Source organism: Bufo bufo, chromosome 7 (assembly GCF_905171765.1).
Source record: "Bufo bufo chromosome 7, aBufBuf1.1, whole genome shotgun sequence".
Taxonomy (NCBI): domain Eukaryota; kingdom Metazoa; phylum Chordata; class Amphibia; order Anura; family Bufonidae; genus Bufo; species Bufo bufo.
In genome coordinates this window covers 184,495,250-184,522,295 of record NC_053395.1, presented here as the reverse complement: position 1 = coordinate 184,522,295, position 27,046 = coordinate 184,495,250, and the positions used below count along the sequence as shown (strand labels likewise).

At 44.7% G+C, this 27,046-nt stretch overlaps 1 protein-coding gene across 2 annotated transcripts in view; it reads right to left on the bottom strand.

The window, feature by feature from the left end:
* Nucleotides 1-18,150, bottom strand: part of SP3 (Sp3 transcription factor) — a 63,381-nt gene extending 45,231 nt beyond the window's left edge. Inside the window, exons 1-2 of one of the 2 annotated variants that reach the window (XM_040439454.1) lie at nt 17,417-18,150; nt 17,074-17,198 (exon numbers count right to left, since the gene is read on the bottom strand). In XM_040439454.1, the coding sequence (XP_040295388.1) occupies nt 17,074-17,198; nt 17,417-17,423 (132 nt within the window). In that variant the 5' untranslated portion in view covers nt 17,424-18,150. The remainder of the gene's footprint in view (nt 1-17,073; nt 17,199-17,416) is intronic. The other variant, XM_040439455.1, reaches the window with a different exon arrangement.
* Between the last annotated feature and the right edge of the window lie 8,896 nt (nt 18,151-27,046).

The window sequence follows — 27,046 nt, the reverse complement described above, 5'->3', positions numbered from 1 at the left end:
CAGGGAGCTGCCGTCCGCGCAATTAACCCTACTTGTCATAACAGAGGCACTGTCATTTAATTTTTCCTTATGTGTTATGTTCAGTTCAAGCTCATCTAGCATAACCAAGCATGTCCATGATGGTTCATGAGGGTGCCTCTGTTAACTCAAGTTTTTTGATAAAGTAAGCTACAGTTCTCGTTTGGAAATCTGTTCTGCTTTAAGCTCACAATCTATTTTTGGGTTTGTTTGAACTACAGTACATTTTGGGCCTGTCTTCTAAGTTGCTATCAATAAAGACCTTATTTAAATATGGTTTTGATTTAAAATTATTCTTTGCATCAGGACAAGTAGATTGTCATAAGGGACAAGTAGATCGAGCCCCCACTTTGGACCTTCGAAAAGTTTTTTTATTTTTTTATTTCCACACCCCTGAATATATAGGACTACACTTGCTCACATCTGCATTGGAGCCTCTGTTGCAGATTCTGTTGAAAGACCAGACAAAAAAAAAGCATTATTTGCAGGGCTTTATTGTCTGGTAAAAAGATCCTGAACGGATCCCATCATAGTCGGCGGAGTCTGTTCAGCTTCTTCCCTGTCAGGCCTACATATTTTTTTTGCTGAACTTTGCAGGATGGAAAAAATGTGGTACACTACGCTTTCCCATCCTGCAGAGTTCTGCAAATAAAAAAAAGTATTTTGTTGTTTACAATGGAACTCCATAGTGATGGATGCCACAGTATGGCATCTGTGAGGCATCCGTTAATGTATATGGTTTTTGTGTACGTTGAACCTATCACAAAAACCAAGCCTTACGTGCCCGATACAGCACTTCTGTTATTTTTGTTGCTCTGCTCATCTAACGGAGCAGAACAGAAATAAATAGCGGTGGTGTGAACGTTGTCTAAGAGGTGGATATTTATGCAGGGGAACCAATACTAATCTAAACAACATCAGATTTTTTGCATCGAGGATTCGTTTGTGTCATGTGGCCACGGAGCGGGAGTGAAGCACTTGCTATTGCTTACCGCTCAGTGGTCACCCACCGGCCCGTACAGCGCTGCACTGGATCCTGACATCGTCAGGTCATAGTGCAGCTCGCGGAGAAGAGGAGGAAGGAGCTGTGGAGCGGCGCCCCTACAGGAAAGGCAAGTACATTTGCAAGAAAAAGTATGTGAACCCTTTAGAATGATATGGATTTCTGCACAAATTGGTCATAACATGTGATCTGATCATCTAAGTCACAACAATAGACAATCACAGTCTGCTTAAACCAATAACACACAAAGAATTAAATGTTACCTTGTTTTTATTGAACACACCATGTAAACATTCACAGTGCAGGTGGAAAAAGTATGTGAACCCCTAGACTAATGACATCTCCAAGAGCTAATTGCATTGAGGTGTCAGCCAATCAATGAGACGAGATTGGAGGTGTTGGTTACAGCTGCCCTGCCCTATAAAAAAAATTCACCAGTTCTGGGTTTGCTTTTCACAAGAAGCATTGCCTGATGTGAATGATGCCTTGCACAAAAGAGCTCTCAAAATACCTACGATTAAGAATTGTTGACTTGCATAAAGCTGGAAAGGGTTATAAAAGTATCTCCAAAAGCCTTAATGTTAATCAGTCCACGGTAAGACAAATTGTCTATAAATGGAGAAAGTTCAGCACTGCTGCTACTCTCCCTAGGAGTGGCCGTCCTGTAAAGATGACCGCAAGAGCACAGCGCAGACTGCTCAATAAGGTGAATAAGAATCCTAGAGTGTCAGCTTAACCTCTTAAGGACATAGGGCGTACAGGTACGCCCTTGTGCCCTGGTACTTAAGGACACAGGGCGTACATGTACGCCCTGTGTATTTTCGATCACTGCCGTGCGGCTGGCAGTGATCGGAACCCGGTGCCTGCTCAAATCATCGAGCAGGCACCTAGGCTAAATGCGCGGGGGGGTCCCGTGACCCCCCCATGTCGGCGATCGCGGCAAACCGCAGGTCAATTCAGACCTGCGGTTTGCTGCGATTTCTGAAGTTTCTGGTCCCCGCAGTCCCTGACCGCAGGGATCAGAAACTTTATATGCCATAAAAAAAGTTTTATTTACCCCCCCCTGCACCCCCGAATGATTTTTATGGTGGCGGGAGGTGCAGGGGGAGGGTTGCGGGCGGTGTGGGCGGTGCGGGAGGCGGGCGGTGCGGCAGGCGGGATCGCGATCCCCCGCCCGCCTCCCCTTGTATAATCGTTGGTGTCTAGTGGGGATACCAGGGTGCCAGCACATTGCTGGCACCCTGGTATAAACGGCTGACATCTGCGATGCGATGTCAGCCGTTTAACCCTTTCCATACAGCGGTCCGTACGGACCGCTGTATGGAAAAGGTTAACAGCGCAGGGAGCTCCCTCCCTCTCCCATCGGGGGGCTGCTGTGCCTTTGCAGCCCCCCGATGGGGAGGGAGAGAGCCCCCAGAGAGCCCCCCGAGAGATCCCCTCCTTACCCTTCCCCGTCTGCGAAGTTCTGAGCAGTACTGAGCAGACGGGGAAGGTTCCCATGGCAACAGGACGCCTCTCAGGCGTCCTGCTGTCCATGGTGCTGAACAGATCTGTGCTGAATGGCATAGATCTGTTCAGTGTAAGTAAAATACAGTACAGAACAATATATATTGTACTGTACTGTATTATTCAGACATCAGACCCACTGGATCTTCAAGAACCAAGTGGGTCTGGGTCAAAAAAAAGTGAATAAAAGTGAAAAAAAAGTAAAAATCAAAAAAACACATTTATCACTGATAAAAAATGAAAAAAATAAAATTCCCTACACATGTTTGGTATCGCCGCGTCCGTAACGACCTGATCTATAAAACGGTCATGTTACTTTACCCGAACGGTGAACACCATAAAAATAAAAAATAAAAAACTATGATGAAATTGAAATTTTGCCCACCTTACTTCCCAAAAAAGGTAATAAAAGTGATCAAAAAAGTCGCATGTACGCCAAAATTGTAACAATCAAACCGTCATCTCATCCCGCAAAAATCATACCCTACCCAAGATAATCGCCCAAAAACTGAAAAAACTATGGCTCTTAGACTATGGAAACACTAAAACATGATTTTTTTTGTTTCAAAAATGAAATCATTGTGTAAAACTTACATAAATAAAAAAAAAGTATACATATTAGGTATCGCCGCGTCCGTATCGCCCGGCTCTATAAAAATATCACATGATCTAACCCCTCAGATGACCACCGTAAAAAAATAAAAATAAAAACGGTGTAAAAAAAGCCATTTTTTGTCATCTTACGTCACAAAAAGTGTAATAGCAAGCAATCAAAAAGTCATATGCACCCCAAAATAGATGCCAATCAAACCGTCATCTCATCCCGCAAAAAATGAGACCCTACTTAAGATAATCGCCCAAAAACTGAAAAAACTATGGCTCTTAGACTATGGAGACACTAAAACATTTTTTTGGTTTTAAAAATGAAATCATTGTGTAAAACGTACATAAATAAAAAAAATTGTATACATATTAGGTATCTCCGCGTCCGTGACAACCTGCTCTATAAAATTACCACATGATCTAACCTGTCAGATGAATGTTGTAAATAAAAAAAAAACGGTGCCAAAAAAGCTATTTCTTGTTACCTTGCCGCACAAAAAGTGTAATATAGAGCAACCAAAAATCATATGTACCCTAAACTAGTACCAACAAAACTGCCACCCTATCCCGTAGTTTCTAAAATGGGGTCACTTTTTTGGAGTTTCTACTCTAGGGGTGCATCAGGGGGGCTTCAAATGGGACATGGTGTCAAAAAAACCAGTCCAGCAAAATATGCCTTCCAAAAACCATATGGTGTTCCTTTCCTTCTGCGCCCTGCCATGTGCCCGTAGAGCTGTTTACGACCACATATGGGGTGTTTCTGTAAACTACAGAATTAGGGCCATAAATAATGAGTTTTGTTTGGCTGTTAACCCTTGCTTTGTAACTGGAAAAAAAATATTAAAATGGAAAATCTGCCAAAAAAGTGAAATTTTGAAATTGTATCTCTATTTTCCATTAAATCTTGTGCAACACCTAAAGGGTTAACAAAGTTTGTAAAATCAGTTTTGAATACCTTGAGGGGTGTAGTTTCTTAGATGGGGTCACTTTTATGGAGTTTATAATCTAGGGGTGCATCAGGGGGGCTTCAAATGGGACATGGTGCCAAAAAAACAGTCCAGCAAAATCAGCCCTCCAAAAACCAAACGGCGCACCTTTCACTCTACGCCCCGCTGTGTGCCCGTACAGTAGTTTACGGCCACATATGGGGTGTTTCTGTAAACAGCAGAGTCAGGGCAATAAAGATACAGTCTTGTTTGGCTGTTAACCCTTGCTTTGTTAGTGGAAAAAATGGGTTAAAATGGAAAATTAGGCAAAAAAATGAAATTCTCAAATTTCATCGCCATTTGCCAATAACTCTTGTGCAACACCTAAAGGGTTAACGACGTATGTAAAATCAGTTTTGAATACCTTGAGGGGTGTAGTTTCTTAGATGGGGTCACTTTTAGGGAGTTTCTCCTCTAGGGGTGCATCAGGGGGCTTCAAATGGGACATGGTGTAAATAAACCAGTCCATAAAAATCAGCCTTCCAAAAACCAAACGGCGCACCTTTCACTCTACGCCCCGCTGTGTGGCCGTACAGTAGTTTACGGCCACATATTGGGTGTTTCTGTAAATGGCAGAGTCAGGGCAATAAAGATACAGTCTTGTTTGGCTGTTAACCCTTGGTTTGTTAGTGGAAAAAATGGGTTAAAATGAAAAATTAGACAAAAAAATGAAATTCTCAAATTTCCTCCCTATTTGCCAATAACTCTTGTGCAACACCTAAAGGGTTAACAACGTATGCAAAATCAGTTTTGAATACCTTGAGGGGTGTAGTTTCTTAGATGGGGTCATTTTTGGGTGGTTTCTATAATGTAAGCCTCGCAAAGTGACTTGAGACCTGAACTGGTCCCTAGAAATTGAGTTTTTGTAAATTTCGGAAAAATTTCAAGATTTGCTTCTAAACTTCTAAGCCTTATAACATCCCCAAAAAATAAAATATCATTCCCAAAACAATTCAAACATGAAGTAGACATATGGGGAATGTAAAGTCATCACAATTTTTGGGGGTATTACTATGTATTACAGAAGTAGAGAAACTGAAACTTTGAAATTTGCTAATTTTTTTCAAATTTTTGTTAAATTAGGTATTTTTTGGTGCAAAAAAAATTTTTTTTTTGACTCCATTTTACCAGTGTCATGAAGTACAATATGTGACGAAAAAACAATCTCAGAACGGCCTGGATAAGTCAAACCGTTTTAAAGTTATCAGCACTTAAAGGGACTCTGGTCAGATTTTCAAAAAATGGCCTGGTCCTAAGGTGTAAAAAGGCTGTGTCCTTAAGGGGTTAAGGCCTCATGCACACGACCGTTGTGTGCATCCATGGCCGTTGTTCCATTTTCCGTGATTCTCTGCGGACCCATTGACTTCGTGAAAACTCAGATCCGACAGTATATTCTAACACAGAGGCGTTCCCATAGTGATGGGGACGCTTCAAGTTAGAATATACTAAGAACTGTGTACATGACTGCCCCCTGCTGCCTGGCAGCACCCGATCTCTTACAGGGGGCTGTGATCCGCACAATTAACCCCTCAGGTGCCGCACCTAAGGGGTTAATTGTGCGTATCATAGCCCCCTGTAAGAGATCAGGTGCTGCCAGGCAGGAGGGGGCACACCCCCCTCCCTCCCCAGTTTTAAATTCATTGGTGGTCAGTGTGCCCCCCCCCTCCCTTCCTCCCCTGTATTACTGTACATTCATTGGTGGCCAGTGGGCCCCCCTCCCTCCCCTGTATTACTGTACATTCATTGGTGGCCAGTGCGGCCCCGCCCCCTCCCCTAATTAAAATCCCCCCCCCCCTTGGTGGCAGCGGAGAGTTCCGATCGGAGTCCCAGTTTAATCGCTGGGGCTCCGATCGGTAACCATGGCAACCAGGACGCTACTGCAGTCCTGGTTGCCATGGTTACTTAGCAATTTTTAGAAGCATTACACTTACCTGCGATGTCTGTGACCGGCCGGGCGCTCCTCCTACTGGTAAGTGACAGGTCTGTGCTATAAGCAATGCGCCGCACAGACCTTTCACTTACCAGTAGGAGGAGCGCCCGGCCGGTCACAGACATCGCAGGTAAGTATAATGCTTCTAAAATTGCTAAGTAACCATGGCAACCAGGACTGAAGTAGCGTCCTGGTTGCCATGGTTACCGATCGGAGTCCCAGCGATTAAACTGGGACTCCAATCGGAACTCTCCGCTGCCACCAATGATGAAGGAGGGGGGCCCACTGGCCACCAATGAATGTACAGTAATACAGGGGAGGGAGGGGGGGCACACTGGCCACCAATGAATTTAAAACTGGGGAGGGAGGGGGGTGTGCCCCCTCCTGCCTGGCAGCACCTGATCTCTTACAGGGGGCTATGATACGCACAATTAACCCCTTAGGTGCGGCACCTGAGGGGTTAATTGTGCGGATCACAGCCCCCTGTAAGAGATCGGGTGCTGCCAGGCACCAGTCATGTACACAGTTCGTAGTATATTCTAACTTGAAGCGTCCCCATCACTATGGGAACGCCTCTGTGTTAGAATATGCTGTCGGATATGAGTTTTCACGATCTAACTCAAATCCGATGGTATATTCTAACAGAGGCGTTCCCATGGTGATGGGGACACTTCAAGTTAAAATATACCATCGGATTGGAGAAAATTCTGATCCAATGGTATAATAGGGACTCCTGACTTTACATTGAAAGTCAATGGGGGACGGATCCGTTTGCAATTGCACCATATTGTGTCAACGTCAAACGGATCCGTCCCCATTGACTTGCATTGTAAATCAGGACGGATCCGTTTGGCTCCGCACGGCCAAGCAGACACCAAAACGACTTTTTCCTTCATGTCCGTGGATCCTCTAAAAATCAAGGAAGACCCACGGAAGAAAAAACGGACACGGATAACTGACCTACGGACCCCGTTTTTGTGGACCGCAAAAAAAAAAAACGGTCGTGTGCATGAGGCCTTAGACTTACAAAAGTCTCTGGCATAGGCCTCATGCACACGACCGTGCCTTTTTTTGTGGTCCGCAAAAAATGGAAGCCGCCCGTGTGCCTTCCGCAATTTGTGGAACGGAACGGGCTGCCCATTGTAGACATGCCTATTCTTGTCCGCAAAACAGACAAGACGACATGCTATATTTTTGCGGGGCCACGGAACGGTGCAACAGATGCGGACAGCACACTGAGTGCTGTCCGCATCTTTACAAGCACCATTGAAGTGAATGGGTCCGCACCTGAGCCGCAAAAACTGCGGCTCGGACGCGGACCCGAAAAACGGTCGTGTGCATGAGGCCATATGCTAACATCCCTGTTAGCGAATCTACGATACGTAAAACACTAAACAAGAATGGATTTCATGGGAGGATACACAGATGAAGCCACTGCTGTCCAAAAAAAACCATTGCTGCACATTTACAGTTTTCACAAGAGCACCTGGATGTTCCACAGCAGTACTGGCAAGATATTCTATGGACAGATGAAACCAAAGTTGAGTTGTTTGGAAGAAACACACAACACTATGTGTGGAGAAAAAGAGGCACAGCACACCAACATCAAAACCTCATCCCAACTGTTAAGTATGGTGGTGGGGGCATCATGGTTTGGGGCTGCTTTGCTGCGTCAGGGCCTGGACGGATTGCTATCATCGAAGGAAAAATGAATTCCCAAGTTTATCAAGACATTTTGCAGGAGAACTTAAGGCCATCTGTCCACCAACTGAAGCTCAACAGAAGATGGGTGTTGCAACAGGACAACGACCCAAAGCATAGAAGTAAATCAACAGAATGGCTTAAACCAGGGCTGGCCAACCTGCGGCTCTCCAGCTGTTGCAAAACTACAACTCCCAGCATGCCCAGACAGCCTACAGCTATCAGTCTACAGCATGGCATGGTGGGAATTGTAGTTTTACAACAGCTGGAGAGCCGCAGGTTGGCCAGCCCTGGCTTAAACAGAAGAAAATACGCCTTCTGGAGTGGCCCAGTCAGAGTCCTGACCTCAACCCGATTGAGATGCTGTGGCGTGACCTCAAGAAAGCGATTCACACCAGACATCCCAAGAATATTGCTGAACTGAAACAGTTCTGTAAAGAGGAATGGTGAAGAATTACTCCTGACCGTTGTGCACGTCTGATCTGCAACTACAGGAAACGTTTGGTTGAAGTTATTGCTGCAAAGGAGGTTCAACCAGTTATTAAATCCAAGGGTTCACATACTTTTTCCACCTGCACTGTGAATGTTTAAATGGTGTGTTCAATAAAAACATGGTAACATTTAATTCTTTGTGTTACTAGTTGTCTATGAAGATCAGATCACATTTTATGACCAATTTGTGCAGAAATCCATATCATTCCAAAGGGTTCACATTCTGATGGCACTGGGGGACATGGAGGGGCTGATCTGATGGCACTGGGGGAGTGGGGGATATGGCAATGGAGGGCATGGAGGGGCTGATGTCACTGGAGGAATGGAGCTGAAGGCACTGGGGTGGGGGAGAGCTGAAGGCACTGTTGGAACGGAGCTGATGGCAGGGGGTCTGATGAGTTTAAAAAGTTAAACAGTCTATTCATTTTTTCTTATTCGATTACTCGATTAATCGTAAAAAAATACATGTCACCCCAAGGTCTTGGGGTTGATCTTATGACCATTTAGCTTAAAAATCGGAGCTAGGTCCTAATGATCTTTATTTGTACTATACTCTCTGATGTACACTATTGTGTTATACGTTGTCTTGTTATTGAAAAATGACAAAGATTTTAAAAAAAATAATAATCGTAAAAAATAATCGATTGAATACTCGATTACAGAAATAATCGTTTACTGCAGCCCTAGTATGGTGCAGTGATGATCACACACTGCATTACACGCTGCTGTCACCTTGATATCCGGGGCTCTTTGTCACCTCTGAGGAGTCCTCTTCAGCTCCTCTGCCTCCATGTTTCCCGAGGTCCTTGTCCAGCACCCCCCTTACTGTAAAGAAACTCCGGTGAACCAGCCCCTCCTCCTTCCAGGTCCCGCCGGCTTTCCCTGCTGCTTGGCGCAGTATCGCTCCGGCGCCCGCCCAAACCAACCAATAGCAAAGCTCCTTACTGTATGGAGCTTTGCTTTTGGTCAGTTCAGTCATAGGCAGCATCGCTGAGCTGCCCGTGCCGTTCACGGCGCGCACTGCGCTGATGAATGTGGGGAAAAAGTCTAAGGCGTATTGGACTTTTTCCAGGGAGTTATTACGACCTCTGCCCTAACAGATGCCTATTAGGGTGAAGAGGACACAGGATCAAAAGATCCCAGGTTCCAGCCCCCCTAAGGGGACTAATAAGTTGAAATCACCTCTTTCTCTATTTTACATATAAAAATATATTAACAATAAAATAAACAATCATCAAGTCACCCTAAAATGTCTGAACTATTAAAATATTTTTTAAAAATTCCTGTGCGGTGAACATTAGAGATGAGCGAATTTCATATTTTGAAATTCGTTCACACTTCGTTTGTTGGTTAAAGGTGAATTGCGTTATGGATTCCGTTCCCACGGACCCTAACGCAATTCTATGACTGAATGCCTTTAGAGGTATTCCGTTATTCATTCCGTCATAATAGAAGTCTATGGGCTGCATAACAGATCTGTCCCGTTTCCGTTATGCAGGGGAAATATAAAAAGTTATGGCTGTCAAAAAATGTGAGTGTAAATTATTATTTTTTACAAAAAAAAAAAAAAAAAAACTATACAAGTTTGGTATCGCTGTATTTATATTGAGCCACAGAATAAGAACATTATGTCATTTTTAGCACACAGTGAATGCCGTGATGACAAAACCCCAAAAACCTTGGCGGAACTGTTTTTTTTTTTTTTTTTTTTTTATTTAAAAGGTACTTTCGCACTTGCGGCTGCCGGAAATGCCTACTGGATCCGGCAATCCGGAAGCAAACTGATGGCCTTTGTCAGACGGATCCGGATGCAGATCTGTGACAAATGCATTGAAATACCAAATCCATCTCTCCGGTGTCATCCGGAAAAACTCATCCGGTATTATATTATTTTTTTGCATTTTTAAAGGTCTGTGCATGCACACCGTCTTGCTGGAACACTTAATGCCGGATCAGGCACTAATACACTTCAATGTAAATTAATGCCAGATCCGGCATGTGTTCGGTATTTTTGGCCATAGAGCATGCTGCGGTATTTTCTCCGTCCACAAAACGTAAAAGGGACTGAACTGATGCATCCTGAACGAATTGCTCTCCATTCAGAATGCATTAGGGTAAAACCGATCAGTTTTTTTCTGGTATTGAGCTCCTGTGACAGAACTCAATACCAGAAAAGAAAACCGCTAGTGTGAAAGTACCCTAACCCCACAAATATTTTTTTTTCCTGCTTTCCAATAACAGACATGGTAAATTAAATGGTGCCCTTAAAAAAAAAAATACAACTCAAGCTACATGCACACGAACGTTGTTTGTTTCCGTTCCTTTTTTTTGCAGATAGGATACAAAACCAAAATATGGATGGCATACGTATGTCATCCATTTTTTTTATTCTCGCTGATCCGCAATTTGCGGACCGCAAAACACGTGCGGTCGTGTGCATGTAGCCTTAGCCTGCAAAAATAAAATCCTTCATATGGCTATTGGAATGTGGGAAGGGGGGGGGGAAAAAAAATCCAAAACAAAAAATGGGCCCGATACTTTTTTTTTTTTCCAGACATCTGAGTGTGGTTGGATCCGCAGAGGTGGTCATACTTACCTGGTCCCCACCTCATGATTACAGCTGCACAGCTTCTGGGTGCATTCACATCAACATCCTGTTGACTGGGGACATTGACAATGAATGGAGACAAAATTGAAGCGTTTTCTTCCGCTATTGAGATCCTATGACTGATCTCAATAGCGGAATTGAAACCGCTAATGTGAAATTAGCCTTAGTATAATCACTACAATGGTCGGGCCACTCTGTGGGATCTGAAAAAAAGTTTGATCCCTTTCATGAGTTGCAAGAATAATTATTATTCTACTGCATCAAATAAACTACATATTTCATTAATAAATTCATAGGAAATCCCAAATTAACAAAGTTTAAGCTTAAATAAAATGACAAATGTGTAGCCATTATTGTTTGTTTGTGTGAGAAGGCTGAATTTTCCCATGCAAATTGCTATTGAATGTCTAGTACCTGGGTAAATGTAAGGGTGGGTTTTTGGTGGCCTTTCCAGCACTGGTTAAAACACCAGCTCCAGACGTTAGCTGAACATCTATGGGAAAGATGAAACCCAAGACAAACTAGCTTTTTATTTTTTTTGCTACTGGTGTTTTTTTTTTTTTGTTTTTTTGGCTTCTTTTAAAAAACATTTTGTAGCTCCTGGCTTTTTATTTTAAGGAGTTTTCAGTTTCACATGACCTTCTCTATAGGGGAAAAAGCCATGAATAAAATGGTAGTGGCTAGGGATCGATAATTTGTGAACTTTAAGGCCGATAGCCGATAATTTATACCGATATTCTGTGAAATTTCATTTTTGAAAAAATAAATAAAATCCTACACAAATCTGCTGAAAATGAATATTTTTATTGTTAATGTGTAGTTGTTTTTTTTTTGTAAATCTTTCTTTCATTTATACTTAATATTTTGGATTTTATTTTTTTATTTTTTTACTAACTTTTAGCCCCCTTAGAACCCTTGTCCTATTCACCCTGATAGATCTCTATCAGGGTAATTAGGATCTCACACTGTCCCTGCTGCCCTGTGCTTTGTGCACACAGCAGCATGGAGCTGAACATGGCAGCCAGGGCTTCAATGGTAACCGATTGGAGCCCCAGGCTTACACAGCTGGGGCTCCGATCGGAGGAGGGGACCCTGTGGCCACTGCCACCAATTATTAAAACTGGGGGGGGGGCGGCGCACTGCGCCACCAATGTTTTTAATTCTGGGGTGAGGGGGGGCACACTGCGCCACCAATGAACATAAATCTCTCATTTATTCATATACAGGAGGCGGGAGCTGGCTGCAGAATCACATAGCCGTCTCCCGAGCTCTATGAGCGGTAGCTGCGATCCGCAGCACCCGAGGGGTTAACTACAGCGGATCGCAGCTACTGCTCATAGATGTCAGGAGCCGGCTATGTGATTCTGCAGCCAGCTCCCGCCTCCTGTTCAATTTGAATGAATGAGTGAGTTAACATCATTGGTGGCGCAGTGGCCACAGCCCCTCCCCTCCTCTTGTCTTCTCTCCTCTCATTGGCGGCAGCAGCATCACAGGGGGAGGGAGACACTGCTTCCTTCTCCCCTGTGCTGCTGAGGGAACACGGAGAGCGCTGAGAGCAGCGCGATCTGTGTTCCCAATACGTTATCGGAATATCGGCAAAATAGATGCCGATACCGATAACGGTCAAAATCCTGAATATCGGCCGATAATATCGGTAAAACCGATAGTTGGTCAATCCCTAGTAGTGGCCAAACAGAAAAAAAAATGCATGGAAAAAAGCAAAACATGCAGTTTTATAGGCCAAAAAGAAAAGGTTTTCATATGGGAAACTGCTTTTTCACCCAAAAAACAGGCAACCATAAAACTGTTAAAGGGAATGTGTCATCAATAAATTACAAATTGTTTAAATCTAGGTTTTTACATCAGACAAGTGCTCCCCTCTTTTTTTTTTTTGGAGGGGGGGGGCCTTATAAAATGAAAAATACGATAATCTTGCAAATTTCACACTGGCCACTAGACTTAATAGCTGCTGCTGGAACTCCCCATCGCACAGATCAATACATCCGGTGACAGCGGGGCAGCCAATAGCAGGATGCAAGGGGGACAAGCAGGGAGAATAGTCCCTGTTGCGGCCTGTTATCGGCTGCTCCCCCCGTGGCCGGAGATATGCAGGTGCCGGGAAGCGGGGTAAGTATAAGCTATATGAGGGGCCTGGACATTGGTCTAGTGGCCAGTGTCAAAATTGCAGCAGCACGATGGCTCAGTGGTTAGCATTGGTGCCTTGCAGCGCTGGGGTCCTAGGTTTGAATCTGACCAGGGACAACATCTGCATATATTGCACAGGGCAAGGGCTTTTTTGTTTACTTTGGTAAACTGCTAGGCAGAGGCTTCCACCTAGCAGTGTTGCCGGTGATGTCACTAGCTCTGATGCGCGGGCTTTAGCCATTTTAAAGGCTAGGGCAACGCTAAAGCCCGCTTATTAGCATCTGACGTCACCGGGCTCACTGCTGGGCAGAAGCCTCCGCCTAGCAGTCCCTATGTAGAGCCCGCTACGTCACCGGATCTCCAGAAAAAGCCTTTGTCCTGCACAATAAAACGCCGGGCAAAGGTGAGCATCAGACAACCCCTTTAAACAATAGGTCATTTTCTGATCACACATTCCCTTTAACAGGCACATGGTTATGTGGGAAAACCAGCTGAATTCTGGTGAAATCATGCAGCCACTCATCTCAGTACTGTGATTTGCACGCCCCAATGCCGATCAATGTGGCCTTACCCTAATAGTTTTGTTAAAAGAACACCTGTAAATACCCCTTTAAAAGGGGCTGTCTATTTAGAAAGGCTATTTTGAAATACCCCATTATGGCATTCTAATATGGAGGATCCCGAGTAAAAGAAACTCCTGCAGAACAGCTGACTGGTGGGGGTGCCGCACCTCCACTGGTCAGATAGTTATGGCTTATACAGAGGATAGCCCATGAGTATAAAAGTACCGGATAACCCCTTTAAAGCTGCCAATAAGGGCACTTTCATACTTGCGTTGCTGGATTCCAGCAATCTGTATGCAAACGGAAACCATTTGTAGATGGATCTGGATCATTTCTTCTTTTTTTTTTTACATTTTTAAAGGTCTGCGCATGCACAGACTGGATCCGCCAATGCGGCAATTTTAATGCCGGATCCGGCACTAATACAGGACTGAACCGATTTCTCTCCATTCAGAATGCATTAGGATAAAACTGATCAGTTTTTTTTTCCGGTATAGAGCCCCTGTGACGGAACTCAATACCGGAAAAGAAAAACGCTAGTGTGAAAGTACCCTAAAAAGGACAATTTGGTCTCGTCAGATCATTAGCACAAAATGTTTCACTACCGAGTCACTGCTCATTATATAAAAAGAGATCAAACAATGGGAGCAATTTTTCACAAATATAAAAGGCTTCATATACGCGTTGCCTCCTGGTCCAGAGAGCTGATAAAACATTACAATTCTACAGTTTTATCAGCAACAGAGAAAAGGTCCTGGGAGTTGGACAGAACAATTCTCCTAGATCATTCACTTAGTGCCATAGACATGACCAGTATCGTACATGGTTATTATACACATGACAAAATGCTGCAAGCAAAACCACGACGTCTCACAAGAGATCACAGACCACGAATGCAGAGGAAGCTCCATTTCAGATAACAGCCTCAGATTACCTTCCACGGACAGGTTACAAATACCTCATCTAATAAAGTAAACTGTGGGGGGACATTAATCTGGTGCTAGTATTGTGGTGTAAAGATGTTGCGAGTTCTGCCACATATAGGATTTTGTGACTTTTGGCGAGCTGCGCCACAGCATTTTCAGAAGTGAAGGGGGAAGTTGGTCAGGTTTTACTTTACAAGTTACATTTATAAAGTGTGACTTTTAAAAATGTGGCAAAATAAGTCGCAGACGGTCACAACTCTAATAGGCGAAACAATCTCGCACTTCCGCTGAATTTATATAAACCATGTGCCATGGCCATCAATTTGGCTCAGGTTAATATAGCATATCAGATCTTAAAAGGGGTTATCCAGGTTGTGCCACATTCCTGTGTGGCGGCCACTTCCGGAATCACGTGCCACACATCGGCCATTTGTTCCTAACCTGGGGGGGAAACCCGCAATGCATGCGAAAGTCCGACTCTCTGGCCAAAGCACTAGTGAGAGATTCAGACTCGCGCATGCCGGCTAGGATTAAGTGCCCAATGTTTGGTGCATGAACCTGGAAGTGGCCACTGCACAACACGGAAAACCCCTTTAAACCTAACCTCAAATATACCTACGTCGATAAATTTCCCCTTAGGGATTTATGTGATTATGGCCTCTTTCACACGAACGTGTGCACTCCGTGACCATATTGCGGATCCGCAATACACGGGCGCCGTTCCGTGTGCATTCCACATCACTTGAATGGGTCCGCAAATCCGGAACGAAAGCACGGAATGGAACCCTACGGAGTGCTTCCGTGGGGTTTAGTCCCGTACTTCTGTTCTGCAAAAAGATAGAACATGTCCTATCTTTTTGGCGAACGGGCGGATCGCGGACCCATTAAAGTGAATGGGTCCGCGATCTGCTGCCCCACGGTTGGTGTTCGTGCATTGCGGCCAGCAATTTGCAGGGGGCGCAGCACGGCCACGGGGCACACACGTTCATGTGCAAGAGGCCTAAAGGGGTTGTCTCACTTCAGCAAATGGTATTTATCATGTAGAAAAAGTTAATACCAGGCACTTACTAATGTATTGTGATTGTCCATATTGCTTCCTTTGCTGGCTGGATTCATTTTCCCATCACATTATACACTGCTCGTTTCCATGGTTATGACCACCCTGCAATCCAGCAACGGTGGTCGTGCTTGCACACTATAGGAAAAAGTGCTTGACTATGCGCACTCCTTCGGTCACAGCCATCAGACAGGCCGGAACCTTTTCCTATAGTGTGCAAGCACGACCACAGCTGCTGGATTACAGGGCGGTCGTAACAATGGATACAAGCAGTGTATAATGAGATGGGAAAATGAATCCAGCCAGCAAAAGAGGCAATATGGACAATCACAATACATTAGTAAGTGCCTGGTATTAAATCTGTCTACATTATAAATGTCCATTTGCTGAAGTGAGACAACCGCTTTAAAGCTACAAGTTCATACAACCGTATCCGCTTTGTGGTCCGCAAAATGCGGGCGCTGGCCACGGGACATCCGCTTTTTGCTGTGGATTCATTCATTATCCGCATCCTTATCTCAGTTACAAAAAAGATAGAACATTGAAGACAACGGGTCGGCAACAAAATGCAGATGTCACACGGCCAGTAGTATTTGCAGACCGTAGAACGGATCCGACGGTGTGAACGCAGCAGCTCAGCCTCCTTTAGGCTGCGAATCAGAGTCCAGATCTGCCTGGACTGAAGCAAAAGCGCATCAGAAAAGTGCAGAACTTTACATTGTACAACGACTGCCATTTACCCCACAGCCATGTACCACTGCGGCCTATACAGGCTTGTGGAACCACAAGTCTCAGCATGCTGTCACCATAGCTGTTTGGGACGCAGAGATCACAAAGGCTGCCCTGTCGGTCAAGGCTGTGGGCTGACCGGGGACAACAGCCAGCCTGCAGTAAATGGAGATGACACTGTGTCCCAAGGTCAATGCATCAGTGTAAACGAAGCCCAAAACCTGCAGGTGCATGCTATAACACAAAGGTGAGACACTTGTCCCCCTCCCCCTATGCAGAGGCAGGTGCCCTCCAACTGAGCTGGCACCACTGTAATCAACCGGGCAGGGCTGGCATCAGGGGGGCAATAGACATGACTGGGGTGACCCCCCTCCAGAGCCGGCCACCAGGGAGGAGGAGCGGTGGGAGGGAGAGCCGGGGAGGTAGAGGGGTGGGGGGTTCAGGAGGACATCTGCCCTCCCTCCCTCCCCCTAGGGGGGTTGTCTATGATCCAGCCGCGGCTCATTACTTACCGCTCCGGCATCGTCCCTCACCGAGGTAGCTACCAGGCACAGGGAGCGCTGACGGCGGAGCGTCCTACCCACAATGGGCGGGTACCTATGGGGAGAAGTGGGTGGCCGTTCCTCCGGAGCCGACACAGGAAGTAACGCTTCTTGTGGGCTTTATTTTGGTGTCTTTTAGTGCCCTGTGCCCTCTACGCCTTGCCTGTGCCCGTGTAATGTGCCCGCCGCCCACGCCCGGGAGGGGGAGAGAGCGCCACGGAGAGGCCCGGGGCCGACATGATGCCGCTGAGGCCTAGTCCTTACCTGGCCGCCACCACCGCCGCCGCCTTGGTCGCTCTCGTCGCTGCTGTTGCCGTGCTGCAGATACTCGCTCTGCCCGTCAACCTCCATGGCGGCCATTTCCTCTCTCTTAACGGGCTGTTCAGGAGCTGAGGAGACACAAAATGACAGAATCAAGCGCCATGACTGAAGCCTGCGGGGTTTCTCCCCCCTCCTCCTCCTCGCTCTCGCGCTGCCTTCCTCACCTACACGGCCCCGCTTCCCTCCCCACAGTGCGCGGCGAGCCTCTTCGCGCTCTTTTTCCCCCCTCTTCTCCCCCCCCTGAAAGACGTGCGGGCGGGTGATTTTTTTTTTTTTTGTTACGTACCGGTCATTGTGTTTGTGGCAGGATATAAAAAAAAAAAAAATACAATCCACAAGATGAAAGCCACCAGGCCCGGGCGGGCAGGGCTGCGCAGGCCGCGGTCGCTTTATTAGACGCGTAACATGATTAGAGTGTATAATCACAGGCGCGCTGCGGACGGAGAGAACCAGGCGCGTTTTTTTTTCCTATTTTGATTGACGGTGCGGGAAACACAAAAGGTGGGGCTTGCAGCCAGTACGGGGGACGTGTGACGTCAGACGTACGGAAGACCCGCCTTTCTCCTCCCGCGTCATTGGTCGTAGAGGGGCGGATGCTCGGTTCCTATTGGCCGAGGCGCTTGTCAGTCATTGGGTTCTCTTTCCTTTTTTTTTTCCTTCTCTCCCCGAGACTACGCGGGCTTCCTGTGAGGCTGTGCGTGACGTGCGCGCCCCTTCTGTTTACTATCGCAGACAATGAGAGCGATGTGCGGGCACGAGCGCCGCCGAAGGCTTCCCGGGGCCTGCGCCGAGCGTTGGTTGCTGGGAAGGCCCTGCGTGCGCATCGGCATTAAAAATGGCCGTATAGACATAGGGCCAGAGACTGTCCACATGCTGGAGGTCGCATGATGTGCAGAGGTGTCATGGTTTCAGGAAGGGTTTTTAGGAGGGGGAATGTTAATAAAAAAAATATATGCCATAAAAACGTAAAATTTGTGGCATTTTTTACAGGCCATGAACACAAAATAAATCCTCCTTTTGAAGGAAGCCAAAAGGTACAGCTGCCCACAGAGAGTCAGCGCAGAATATCAGCGGCTGCGCCCAATCCTGTCGCTTTTGTTGCAGAAAAGCAGATTTGCATTTTTTTATCCCGTATCGCTACTGCATTGCAGAAGGTGAAATACACGGCGGAAGTCTGCAGCATAAATGCCTCATGCACACGAATATTGTCTTTCCGTGTCCGTTCGGGTTATTTGCGGAACCATTCATTTGAATGGGTCTGCAAAAAAAAAACGGAAGTTACACCGTGTGCCTTCTATTTCCGTAAGTCCGTTCCACAAAAAAAATAGAACGCCTGCTATTATTGTCCACATTACGGACAAGGATAGTAGGACTGTTCTCTCAGGGGCCCAGCTGTTCTGGAAAATACGGAATGCACACGGACGTCATCCGTATTTTATGCAGACTGCAAAATACATACCGATCGTGTGCATGAGCCCTAAGGGTGCATTCACACGACCGTATGTATTTTCCCTTCCTCAAAACGCGGATCCAGAAAAATTACGGATGTCTGTGACGGACGTCCGTGTTGCATCCGTTTTTTGTGGTAGCGCACAGTGAGATATTTGTGATTTTTTGCAGCCCCCATTGAAATTAATGGGTCCGCATCCGATAGGCAAAAAATCAGATGCAGAGCAAAAAGACGGTCGCGTGAATGGGACCTAGGGCGTAGTTCACACTCCGATGATTTGGTCAGTGATTGTGAGCCAAAAGCAGAAATGGCCCCTGCAGAGAGATAGTAAAATGGAAGGATCTGCACCTGGTTTGGGCTCATGCACACGAATGTCTTTTATTTCCGTGTCTGTTCCGTTTTTTTTTGCGGACCGTTTACTTCAATGGGTCCGCGAAAAAATGGAAGTTACTCTGTGTGCATTCCATGTCCGTATTTCCATTCTGCAAAAAAATAGAGCATGTCCTATTATTTATTTATTTTTTTCAAACATTTCTTTATTGATTTTTTGCTGTAACCAAATAAATGTTCTCATCACAAGATGTTATTTCCAGACGTGTACATTAATTGATCACAGTGTACATATATATAACCCACCCCCTCCCTCCCGGCCCACCCCTCCCAAAATGACATAGATAACAAACAAAAGAATAATCTTCATTTCAGATCATTACAGTTCAAGACAATTCCATTCAATTCAATCTTCCCTAGATCATAGCTCCCAGTAAATAACTTCCAAAGTGGTTCGTAAGTGTAAGATGGAATGAAATCAGCAGACTTTCAGGTTCCCCAAATTGCTCTTAAGCTCTTCCAGAAGGTACCAGAATGTCAATTTAAAAGGACCCATTCCCCCCGGATACTCCGACTCTGGAATATACTCCAATATACATTTTTTCCAGGCAAAATATAGCTTTTTAGCCAGTATTTCCTTCTGTTTGAGTGATTCAAGCCATTCTAAATGGAATGTTTGGCTGAGCTGAGTTATCACCATTGCCAGGGTCAGAGTCTCCGGTTTAAGCAACAACTTCAGTATGCACCTCTTGGCTACCACAAGCAACCTGTGTCCCACTGAAGATAGGACCCTGTAATCTCCCCCTCCCTCTTCTAAGTCCCCCTGGTCTCCATCAGTATGCAGAATTACCAGAGACGGGGAGATATCATTCCGAAATCCACTTATCTTACGTAGCAGCTGACCCACCTGTTTCCAAAACCTCTCTAGCTTGGGACAACACTATAGGCCATGAAACAGATCAGTCTTTGGCATTAAACATTTGGGGCATGCAATTAATGTCTCTAAATTTCCAGGGGTCTTAGGTAGATAAAATCCATAAATTGCATGATGCAAGATTTTAACGTGGGTCTCCCTCCACTGCTCATTTATAACCGCTTTATGCATCACTGCCAACCCTGTATGTATATGCTTCGAGATCTCCTTTATCTCCAATATCTGCTCCCATTTTTTTAAATATCATTTTAGGGTCTCTAGACCTCCATCTATCTCTTAGGACCTGGTACAACAAGGTTATTGACTGTTTAGCTTTGAGACTTAGAAAGGAATCAAAATCGTTAGATAACCATTCCTTGGAAAGGTCTCTGGCGAGGCTTTTACTATAATTCTTTACTTGCAGATATGCAAAGTAAGTAGGCCCTTTTAGCCCCCATTTCTCCTCTAGTTCTGGTAAGGTCGCCCAGCGGGTTTCCCCTCCATGAAAGAGGTCACCCATCTTTTTAATCCCCTTAGTCGCCCACTCTCTGAAGATCAAGCTATCCCTTCCAGGTACAAAACTAGGGTTGTTTATTAGGGGAGGATGTTTGGATAACTGATAGGGGAGGTGGAACTGCTTCCTAAGAACTTTCCAGGCTATTATTGTGTCCCTCATAACCAGTAACCTTTTGATTGGAGTTGGGAGGTTAGGAAGTTTTGTATGTAACAGTGCTACCAGATCCCTAGGTTCCGCTAGTTGCTGCTCAATATGTAAGTTAGAATAGTAAGACGTTTTATTTACCCAGTCCAATATACACTCACCTAAAGAATTATTAGGAACACCATACTAATACGGTGTTGGACCCCCTTTTGCCTTCAGAACTGCCTTAATTCTACGTGGCATAGATTCCACAAGGTGCTGATAGCATTCTTTAGAAATGTTGGCCCATATTGATAGGATAGCATCTTGCAGTTGATGGAGATTTGAGGGATGCACATCCAGGGCACGAAGCTCACGTTCCATCACATCCCAAAGATGCTCTATTGGGTTGAGATCTGGTGACTGTGGGGGCCATTTTAGTACAGTGAACTCATTGTCATGTTCAAGAAACCCATTTGAAATGATTCGAGCTTTGTGACATGGTGCATTATCCTGCTGGAAGTAGCCATCAGAGGATGGGTACATGGTGGTCATGAAGGGATGGACATGGTCAGAAACAATGCTCAGGTAGCCCGTGGCATTTAAACGATGCCCAATTGGCACTAAGGGGCCTAAAGTGTGCCCAGAAAACATCCCCCACACCATTACACCACCACCACCAGCCTGCACAGTGGTAACAAGGCATGATGGATACAAGTTCTCATTCTGTTTACGCCAAATTCGGACTCTACCATTTGAATGTCTCAACAGAAATCGAGACTCATCAGACCAGGCAACATTTTTCCAGTATTCAATAGTCCAATTTTGGTGAGCTCGTGCAAATTGTAGCCTCTTTTTCCTATTTGTAGTGGAGATGAATGGTACCCGGTGGGGTCTTCTGCTGTTGTAGCCCATCCGCCTCAAGGTTGTGCGTGTTGTGGCTTCACAAATGCTTTGCTGCATACCTCGGTTGTAACGAGTGGTTATTTCAGTCAACATTGCTCTTCTATCAGCTTGAATCAGTCGGCCCATTCTCCTCTGACCTCTAGCATCCACAAGGCATTTTTGCCCACAGGACTGCCGCATACTGGATGTTTTTCCCTTTTCACACCATTCTTTGTAAACCCTAGAAATGGTTGTGCGTGAAAATCCCAGTAACTGAGCAGATTGTGAAATACTCAGACCGGCCGTCTGGCACCAACAACCATGCCACGCTCAAAATTGCTTAAATCACCTTTCTTTCCCATTCTGACATTCAGTTTGGAGTTCAGGAGATTGTCTTGACCAGGACCACCCCCCTAAATGCATTGAAGCAACTGCCATGTGATTGGTTGACTAGATAATTGCATTAATGAGAAATAGAACAGGTGTTCCTAATAATTCTTTAGGTGAGTGTATGTCTACTGATACAGGTTAGATTATAACCACGTATGTCAGGGAAGCTAAAACCCCCATATTCTTTTCGCAATTTGAGCTTATCTAAAGAGATTCTTGATTTTTTTTCTTATTCCAGATAAAATGGGTAAATCTACTTTCCAAAAGCTTGATATCGGTATGACGAAGAAGAAGCGGGATAGTTTGGAGTGGGTATAAGAGCTTAGACATGCTCATCATTCTGATAAGATGGCATCTACCAGCCAGGGAAAGTGGCAAACCCTGCCATCTGTCTAAATCTTTTGTTATTTTGGATATCAAAGGGGGGAAATTTAACTGATATAGGAGTGTGGATCCCTACCTACCTTTATCCCTAGATAGGTAATATGTGACTTAACCTTTGTAATGGCGAGTCGAGAGGTCAGCTGATGTGTTCCCCTCTCCTACGGAACTAAAGAAAGAAATTCGCATTTGGAGGTGTTAATCCTATAACCCGAGTATGTCCCAAAACGAGCAAGCGCCTCCAAGATCTTTTCAATATGTTCTTTTGGTTTGGTTAAGAATAATATAATATTATCAGCAAATAATGCTGTTTTTAATTGTTTGTTCCCTACTGTTATCCCCTCAAATAGGTCTGCCATGTCCTATTATTGTCCACATCCGGACAAGGATAGGACTGTTCTATGAAGGGCCAGCTGTTCTGTTCCGCAAAATACGGAATGCACACGGATGTCATCCGTATTTTTTGCGGACCGCAAAATACATACGGTCGTGTGCATGAGCCCCTAGGCCTCGATCACATTTTCGTTTTTCACTGACGTGTGCTGTCCGCATTTTCCTTGGACAGCACACGTACGCATTGATTTAAATGTGTCTGTTCACATTTCAGTATTTTATTACTGACCGTGGGTCATTAAAAAAATCACGGGGACATGCACTACTTTGATCTGTGATGCGGACCAAGCACGCCCGTTGAAGTCTATGGGTTCATGAAAATCACTGACACACATCCGTGTTGTGTCCGTTTTTCACTGACGATTAATAGGAGATTCTTTGGAAATTAATTTTCAGCTGAGCAATGTCAGTGAATTACGGATGACACACGGATGGTAAAAACGGACTAACCGCGGATCCTTCGATGAAACACTATTTTTTCACGTACGTGACACTGACGCGGAACTGTGAACGAGGCCTTAGTGTTCAGTAAAGCGAGCGTCGGATGCATTATCCGAAGTCACTTCGTTCAAAACTTCGGAATAATACTGTATGGAGATTTGTCTCCAGTATTAAAATGTACTTAGTGACTTAGTTGAATAATTTCGGTAGTAGATTTTTAAAGTGGAAAACCAAATCAACTACCGAAGTTATTCAACAAAGTCACGTGCGACTTCGTGAATAACTTACTTCGGTTCATCGGAGCCCATACCTTCTAATACTGTACAGTATTATTCCGAAGTTTTGAACAAAGCGACTTCAGGTGAAGCATCTGAAGCTCGCTTCGCTCAACACTACTCAGTCACTGATGGAAATCACTGAGGTGTGAACTAGGCCTACATTGACATGCTGCTGATTTAAAACCCTCCCTGCAGGTCGGTTTACACTGCTGATTTTTTCAGTGTGTGGATGAGATTATGTCGTCCGCGGTGCAGCATATCTGCCCCCTGTAGATATACCCTCAAGGTGTGTTCACACAGATTTTTTTTTTGACATGGCTTTCAGCGCTGATACCGCCAGCCTTTGTCTTCAATGGGAGCCCGTGCCATAGTTCATGCGGCCGAGGATTTTTCTGTGAGGTTTTTCGGAGCACGCCAAAAATGTACACCTTCATTCCTGGCGTAGTAACCACACATACACCTAGGGAAACCGCGGCTGGAGCCTGCTCGAAGCCTAGCTCCATTCGCTGGAGCTAAACTGAGAGTGTGGGGGGGGGGGGGCACACAATTTAACCACTTCACTACCGAGCCACTTTTCACCTTAAATCCCAGGCCGATTTTTGCAAATCTCACGTGTCACTTTATGTGGTAATAACTTTAAAACGCTTTTACTTATACAGGCCATTCTGAGATTGTTTTCTCGTCACATATTATACTTCATGACAGTGGTAAAATTGAGTCAAAAATTTCATTTTTATTTATAAAAAAAATATCAAATTTACTAAAAATTTGGAAAAATTAGCAAATTTCAATTTCTATACTTTTATAATAGATAGTAATACCTCCAAATATAGTTATTACTTTACATTCCCTATATGTTTACTTCATGTTTGGATCATTTTGAAAATGACATTTTATTTTTTTGGGACCTTAGAAGTTTAGAAGCAAATCTTAAAATTTTTAAGAACATTTCCAAACCCCAATTTTTTCAGGACCAGTTCAGTTATGAAGTCACTTTCTGGGGCTTACATATTAGAAACCACCCATAAATCACCACATTTTAGAAACTACACCCCTCAAGCTATTCAAAACTGATTTTACAAACTTTGTTAACCCTTTAGGTGCCCCACGAGAAGTAAATGAAAACTTTTTTTAGCAGATTTTACATTTTAAAGAGGACCTTTCATCAGAATCAAGTATGTAAACTGAATATACAGACGTGTAGAGCGTCGCCCAGTGATCCCCCTGCACTTACTATTATCCCCGGGCGCCGCTCCGTTCTCCGGTTATAGCCTCCGGCGTCTCTTTCTCCTATGCTGTAGCGCTGGCCAATCGCAGCGCTCAGCTCATAGCCTGGCGATTGGCCAGCGCTACAGCATAGGAGAAAGAGACGCCGGCAGGCTCAAGTGGGTGGAGCCTAACTATGACTATACCGGAGGCTATAACCGGAGAACGGAGCGGCGCCCGGGGATAATAGTAAGTGCAGAGGGATCCCTGGGCGCCGATCTACACGTCTGTATATTCAGTTTACATACTTGATTCTGATGAAAGGTCCTCTTTAATCTATTTTTTCTGCAACACATCAAGAGCCAAACAAAACCCAAAATCTATTACCCTGAATCTGGAGTTTACAGAAACACCCCATGTGTGCTCAAAAACTGATGTATGGGCACACAGCTTCAGAGTGGAAGGAGCACCATATGGCTTTTGGAGAGCAGATTTAGCTGGAATGCTAATTGGGAGCTATGTCGCATATGAAGAAACCCTGAGGTGGCTCTACAGTGAAAACCCCCAAAATGTGACCCCATTCTGGAAACCACATCCCTAAAGGAATATTACAAGGTGTGTAGTGAGCATTTTGACCCATCAGGCGTTTCACAGAATTAGGAAATGCTTGGCTGTGAAAATGAAAAATACAATTATTTCCAGAAAAAGTTGCTTTACGCCCACATTTTTCACTTTCACAAAGGGAAACAGGACAAAATGCACCCCACATTTTGTTCCCAATTTCCCCCTGAATACATCAACACCCAATATGTGCTCCAAAAATGATGTATGGATGCATGGCAAGGTTCAAAAGGGAAGTAGTGCCATAGGGCTTTTGGAGGACAGATTTTGCAGGATTGGCTTTTGGGAGCTATGTCACATATGAAGACACCCTGAGGTACCCCTAGAGTGGAAACCCCCAAAAAGAGACCACATTCTGCAAACTACACCCGTCAAGGAATATTTCAAGATGTGTAGTGAGAACTTTTTCCTCAAAGTGGATTCATGGAATTGGCTGTGAAAATGAAAAAGTACAAAAAGAAAAATTGACTTTAGGCCCATCTTTTTCACTTTTACAAGGGGGAACTGGAGAACATGTACCCCCTAATTTATTGCCCATTTTCTCCTGATTACAGCAATGCACCATATGTGTTTGTATACTGCTATATGTGTGTACCACAGGGGTCAGAAGGAAAGGAGCACCAAATGGCTTCTGGAAGGCAGATTTCACCGGAATAATTGACAGGAACCATCTTGCAATTGAACACACCCTTAAGGTCCTAGAGTGGAAACCCCCAAAAAGGAGACCCCATTCCGGAAACTACACCCCTCAAGAAATATTTCAAGGTGTGTAGTGAGCACTTTGACCCATCAGGCGTTTCACAGAATTTGGAACCGCTTGGCTGTGAAAATAAAAAATTTTACAGAAAAAGTTGCTTTACACCCACATTTTTCACTTTCACAAGGGGTAACAGGACAAAATGCACCCCACATTTTGTTCCCCATTTCTCCCCGAATACGCGAACACCCCATATGTGCTAGAAAAAAATGATGTATGGGCGCACAGCAGGCATTAGAGTGGAAGGAGCACCATATGGCGTTAGGAGAGAGGATTTAGCTGGAATGTAAGTGGGAGCTATGTCGCATATGAAGACACCCTGAGGTGGCCCTACAGTGGAAACCCCCAAAAAGTGACCCCATTCCGGAAACTACACCCCTTAAGGAATATTTCAAGGTGTGTAGTGAGCACTTTGACCCATCAGGCGTTTAACAGAATTAGGAAAAGCTTGGATGTGAAAATGAAAAATGACAATTTTTTCCAGAAAAAGTTGCTTTACATGCACATTTTTCACTTTCACAAGGGGTAACAGGACAAAATGCACCCCACATTTTGTTCCCCATTTCCCCCCGAATACGCCAACACCCCATATGTGCTAAAAAAAAATGATGTATTGGCGCACAGCAGGGCTCTACAGTCAGCTAAATATGGATTTTGCTGACCTGAATTGGCAGACATTTATTTTAGGTGACATGTCGCATTAAATAAATTCCTGAGAAATGAAAAACCCGAAGAAGTGACCCCATTTCGGAAAGAGCACCCCCGTACGAACATTTTAAGTGGTAGAAAGCGTACTTTTCAGCAAACAGGTGACTCACAGAAGGCAGAAATACCAGAGAAAGCATTTCAAAGCACACATTTATAAAAATTACTAGCAGACCCCAATTTTTCACTTTCACAAGAGGTTAAAGGAAAAAATGCACCCCAGTATATGTTCCCCATTTTGCAAACACCCCATATGTGCTTGTAGCCTGTTGTATTGGCGAACAGCAGGTCTCTAGAGGCAAAGTGCAAAAAAAAATTTTTGCAGGCCTGAATAAACAGACATGTATTTTAGGTGCCATGTCGCATTAAATAAATTTCCTGAGGTTCCCAGAAATGAAGAATCCCAAGAAGTGACCCCATTTCAGAAAGAGCACCCCCCATACGAACATTTTAAGTGGTGGAAAGGTACTTTTCAGCATACAGGTGACTCACAGAAGGCAGAAATATTACAGTGCTCCAAAAAAAT